Source organism: Arachis duranensis, chromosome 1 (assembly GCF_000817695.3).
Source record: "Arachis duranensis cultivar V14167 chromosome 1, aradu.V14167.gnm2.J7QH, whole genome shotgun sequence".
NCBI classification, from domain to species: Eukaryota; Viridiplantae; Streptophyta; class Magnoliopsida; order Fabales; family Fabaceae; genus Arachis; species Arachis duranensis.
Window position 1 is genome coordinate 83,377,845 of NC_029772.3, and position 5,800 is coordinate 83,383,644.

The window sequence follows — 5,800 nt, forward strand, 5'->3', positions numbered from 1 at the left end:
ATGTATGATTTGATTCATATCTGTTTTCAATTTTAAATACAAAATTATAAAATTTGGCTAACTTACGCAATTTCGATAAGTGCAACAACCTCATATCTATATCCGTAATATAGATTCTAGAGTCTCATAGGCCGACAAAATAGTAACGCCTGACGATTAGTATTTGTCATGACATACTGAGAATTGGATCATTACATCTTACAACCTACTTCCAAGATGGTTCATGGGAGTTCATATGTATATGTCTGATAGAAAAGTTTTACATAATTTTATTTATTTGTTCTATAAATTTGTGAGATGAATATAATATATTTTCGAAGGGAATGGTGATAATGCCCTAAATAATCAACTTTAATTTCTTGTTGCTCAATTCTATTGGACAGACGTGATTGATTTTCAAAATGGCAATGAAGTTCGCTGTTTAGATGATACCACAATTTTTCGCTTACAAAATAAGATCGTAGTAATGGTATGGATAATGGCGGGACAAATTTCTTTAAATGATCTTATTTATTTATTTATTTGACAAAAATTTTTATTTACAAAATAATCAAATGATAGTTATGAATTGTAGAAAATATTAGTTCTACTTTAAAAAAAAGGATAAATATCCTTTATGTTGAATTATAAACTGAGAGAACCTATAATATTCTATTGCAAAGATTCTTAATGAGTAGAAATAGAGATAAATTTAAGTCTTTTTTATTTCTAAAACTACACAGATGTGTTGCAAGTCACTAGGATACATTTTTTTTGTCAGATAGATCTAAACACTTTTATACTATAAAATATTTCTATGGACAAAAAACTCTCCGTAAAGTATCTTTTTTTTAGATATGGAGAGTTTGTTCTATCAAATATAAACACATAAAAAATTATTATACTACAAAAGGAGAGAAATCAACTACAAAGGGAGCTATTAATATATATCTAAATTTCAAAAGAAAAATCAAAAATAAAAATAATTAATCAAAGAAAGAAATAGGGGAAGAAGGAAAAGATAAGAGAAAGGAAAGAGTAGGCGAAAAACAAGAGAAAAGAAGGCATAAAAAAGAAATGAGTAGTTAAAAAAATGAGTGAGAGAGGGTAGTTGCTACCTTAAACGATCCAGCAAATTCATTCTCTTTTTATTGAAAGATAATTCTTTTGTCTTTGTCTTTGTATTTTCACATCCAGAATTCTTTGTGATAGGACCAACATATCCTAACATGTTGCTGCTAGAAGTAAAATCCCGTATTTTTTTAAAAAATTTTTTAATTATTACAGAACAACTAAAAAAAAATATTCTTTAACTAAAAAAAATTCACTTCAAATGTAGGATGCATATTCAAAAATTTTTATAACTCAATTATGTAGGATGAAATTATTAAAAATTTGACTTTTTCGAAGCCCGTAATTTTTTCTCAGACTCAAGAAACAAAAAGACGAATATGAATGAGATATTCAACAATAACAAAAAATTAAATAGAAAAACCTCAACATATTTAGAGATTTCAGATGTATCCATATAATAATAACTTATTAACAACAACTCTTCACCTAAACTTTGAAAAAGAAAAGTAAAATTGAATAAATACGTACTTTTTTGAGGGGATAAGCTCCATATGTTCTCTGGTTGTATATATTTTGTTATAAGGATGTGTCACTTCATATTTTTACCATTTATTTTGATTGATTTAGTATATGATCTAAAATTTAGTGAATTGCCAATCCCCTTTATTTTTCCTTGAAGAACAATTTTCTTGGTAAGGTCCCCCCTTTATTTTGGTCATGTTTCCTCAACCCTCCAATCCGTAGCTTCCACGTGTCCCCATGTTGGATAACACTCGCCCATTACCCTACTAGTCACCCTTGTCTTTCATCTTTACCTGTCTTGGTCTAAACTGGCGCACCCCATGTTGGGTTCCATTTACCATTACCATATCTTTTTGCACACAAAAATGTTCCTTTCTATACTCCTCCCTTTTTCAATTCCACAAAATTATTTACTTTGGTACCATAAAGTTATTTTTACGTTAACAAATAATAATAATAAACCACTGCCTATCTACTTATATATATATATAATATGCCGCTTCCCTTCCATTTGTCCACATAGTCCATTCCGTATAGGATTATATATTTTTACATGTAAGTGTGCGCACATCAGCTGTTTGTGTTTTTGCCCCTTTGAAAAACAAACAACTAGTGGTTGTATTCAGTGGCTATTATGCTATATATATTGTAGTAAGGTCTTCAACATTCCCTTCTCAGCTTCTTCCTCGTTATTATCCTCTTACCCTGTTCTTGCTGTGTGTGAGAGAGAGATCAAGATCATGGGGAATTGCCAAGCCATTGATACAGCAACACTAGTGATACAGCAACCAAATGGGAAAGTAGAAAGGTTATATTGGCCTGTGAGTGCTAGTGAAGTGATGAAGGGTAACCCTGGTCACTATGTTGCTCTTCTCATCTCTTCCACCACATTGTGCACTTCCAAAGACAACAATAACAATAACCAAAATGCCCCAAACAACAATAACAACAACAACCACCCTGTTAGGTTAACACGGATCAAGCTTCTCAAGCCAACAGATACCCTTGTTCTTGGACAAGTTTATAGACTCATCTCAGCTCAAGGTTTCACCTTGACCCTTTTCTTTTTCTTTTCTTATGTTGGTCATATAAGGTTTTATGCTTTAATTTGTTCCAAAATTTAAGCCTTTTTATTTATGTCCTTCTTGGGTTTTTCTCTTCAGAGGTTATGAAGGGTCTGTGGGCAAAGAAACAAGCAAAGATGAAGAAAAACTTACTATCAGAATCAGATCAAGTGGTGAAGTTGAAACCTGGGTTTGACATGAACAAGGCAGCAAGGAGCCTTGTTGAGCAGGAGGACAAACAAGTAAATAAATCTCACTTAAAATTTTATTTATTTTACTTTTGTTCCTATAAGTTTTGTTTTCGGCCACAGGATTAAATCTTAATCTTACTACAAGAGTAGCTTGATTGATTCTATCTACTTATTATATATATGTATGAACAGGAAATTTAATTATTGAACTATTATATATATATAAGATTATTGATTCTGCATATTGATTTAGATTTAGTTGTACTACTAGTAGTACTAATTAATAATTAGCATGCTTTGTTTGAGAACTCGCTGCCTTCATAAATTTTCCTTTTCTTGACCCAATCGCCCTCCAGAAACATGCATCAGAAAACCTCACATGAACTAAAATACTAAATACTTTTTTAGGTTTTTCAATCTAATATAAACTAAAGGAACTATATATAGGATCCTGGATTAGGATTTAATTTCTTTACAAAATTAGTTATTGTTATCTGTAATATGTGATTTTGAAATAACCATTTAATTCTGATTTTTTAATATATTTATATAATATTTTCAGGAAAGTAATAAAGGTGAAAGACATGGGTCAAGGACAACAACATCAAGTAGTAATGGTGGTAGTGGCACAACAACAGCTAAGTCATCAAGAACATGGCAACCCTCTTTACAAAGCATCTCTGAGGCAACAACCTGATCTATCTGTTCTTTGAATCTTGCTCACATGCAGTGAGGGACAGACAGAGGAGCAATTTCAGGACTCAAACCAACCAAAGAGACAAATCTTGTTTAGTACCTCCATGATTGCTTAGATCTGTTCATAATTTAAATATATAGTACATTCAGGGAGAGGAGGGTCCAAGAATCAACTCAGAGATAATGCGAAATTCTCTTGCTCTTGGTTCATGCACAATAATATTAATATTAATAATAATGATGATAATAATTGTGTATAGTAAAGGTTGACATATGGAACATCAATTAGTGTATTCAGATATATATATTAATCTTTGGTGAATTCAGGCTTCATCACCATTAATTCACCCTTTAATTTATTATTCTGATGTCACATTTTTTCTTTTTATGGCTCACAATTATTAAAGCATTGACATCATCAGAGATATAATTTACCAAAGATATCGAAAGTATATGTATGGTCATGAATTGATCAAACTGAAAATTGTATATTTATGAGAACACTGTGACACAAGAGACTTTTAATCATGTATACTAAAGATATTTGCAGCTTTTTAAGAAAAATATTATATAGGCCTTAAAAACCGGAACAAGAAATGGTGGTTTTCTCAAGAACTGTGTGAGGTGGGTCTTAGTTATTTATTTCAAGAAGACAACAAGTTGCATAGCAGAATAGAACAGAATGTAAGATCAATTTTCAAATGCAAATCATTTGGTTGTGTTTTTTCAGATCTACGATCCGTTAAATATATATTAAAAAACTAAAAACCTGAGACATTAAAAATTAAAGCACAAATTATGGCATTTGTATATCACATCATAATCATTTTACGCTACCAACAACTAATTATATTTGATTTTGTTGGTGTATGATATGATATTTGCAGTAGTGATTATCTATAGTTTTTCACTAAAACAAAAAAGAAAATGTTGTTTTAATTTCCAAGTAATAAATACTAGGTTTATTATAACGATGGTATAAGCGGCCTTATTTATTTATTGTGGTCAAAGGATACTATTCTTTCCTAAGGTGCAGACAAAGTTATTCAAACCATTTTTGTCAAATAATAATAGTAAATAATATTTCAAACATATTATGTGAAAAATATTACATAATTCCTTTAGTTGAATCATTGTTGTACTACAAGGTTATATATATATATAAAGAAAATTCCACTACTGAAACAGTAATAATTAGCGTATCAACAAATAATTTAGAGAGGCCAAGGTATATTAACAAGTTGTCCTAGAATATTTGTGTATTTGTAGAGAATGAGTATGAAGAAGCAAGTGGGTAAGATATAAAAAGAATAATAATAAAAAAAAAAGGATTAATGAGAAGGAATTGAAGATGGGACAGAAGGGGCATGGTAGTTACTTTAAACACAAAATGCAATCAATGGGTTTTTATCACTTTAGACATGCATGACACCCTACGGATACATTTTGTTGCATTAGAAGCAGAAGAATTTTCATCCATGGCCCATGCAATTATTCTTTCCCTCCCTCTCTCACTACTTTCTTTCTGTCTTTCTCCCCTTTCCTCTCTTCTATTTTCTGTTATTTTTTATTTCTCCACTGGCAGATAATTAATAATTTCATCATTCAGATTCAACTTGAGACACATACTTAGAATAAAGTTTGGATATTGATAATAACAAATTAATAAAATTCGATCCAGTTGGTACATAATTGAATTGAATATTATATATAATCATCTAACGTAGGAATTTGATTCTTGAAAGTGTATATATAATTGAGAAAAACAACATTTTGTTAACAAAGACATATCTATTTTAAATTTTAATAAAGCCTAGATTACAAAAAGTAATAAAGTTACAAAATATTTTAGATATTTAATTAGAGATTTTCAATTCAAGTTACATAAATGGAAAAAAAAGGTTATGAAAAATCGAAAAGGAGAATTAGAAGCATAAAATTTTAAAGATTCAATAGAAATTTATTTGAAATTGAATCAGATATAATAAAAAAATATATTTATATATAAAATATATCTTTTAAAATATAATTTATTTTATTTTATTATGTTAAACTGATTAACTACAAAAAAATATATTGATTCAATTTATTTTATGGTTTTTGAATGATTTTTCAGTTTTAACTGATTTAATTTATTTATAATCAATTTTTATCTTAAACTTAATTAATATGATGACTGATTAATTATTAATTATATTGATTAATTTTATAGCGAACTAACTATAACTCAAATGATATAATTTTTTTATAATTATTTAGAGATTACATATTCAA

General features: G+C 29.0%; 1 protein-coding gene across 1 annotated transcript; it reads left to right on the forward strand.

The window, feature by feature from the left end:
• Positions 1–2,096: 2,096 nt before the first annotated feature.
• On the forward strand, positions 2,097–3,885 carry LOC107472057 (uncharacterized). Its single transcript, XM_016091631.3, has 3 exons — positions 2,097–2,619; positions 2,739–2,881; positions 3,393–3,885. The coding sequence occupies exons 1-3, from the start codon at positions 2,316–2,318 to the stop codon at positions 3,525–3,527; spliced, it is 582 nt and encodes a 193-aa protein (XP_015947117.1). The 5' UTR covers positions 2,097–2,315; the 3' UTR covers positions 3,528–3,885.
• The last annotated feature ends 1,915 nt before the right edge of the window (positions 3,886–5,800 follow it).

What these genes read in the sequence shown, in the direction of transcription:
- LOC107472057 (XM_016091631.3), top strand. Translation starts at nt 2,316, where the DNA reads ATGGGGAATTGCCAAGCCATTGATACAGCAACACTAGTGATACAGCAA. An exon ending in TAGACTCATCTCAGCTCAAG is followed by an intron (nt 2,620 to 2,738) that starts GTTTCACCTTGA and finishes TTTTCTCTTCAG; the next exon opens with AGGTTATGAAGGGTCTGTGG. An exon ending in TTGAGCAGGAGGACAAACAA is followed by an intron (nt 2,882 to 3,392) that starts GTAAATAAATCT and finishes TAATATTTTCAG; the next exon opens with GAAAGTAATAAAGGTGAAAG.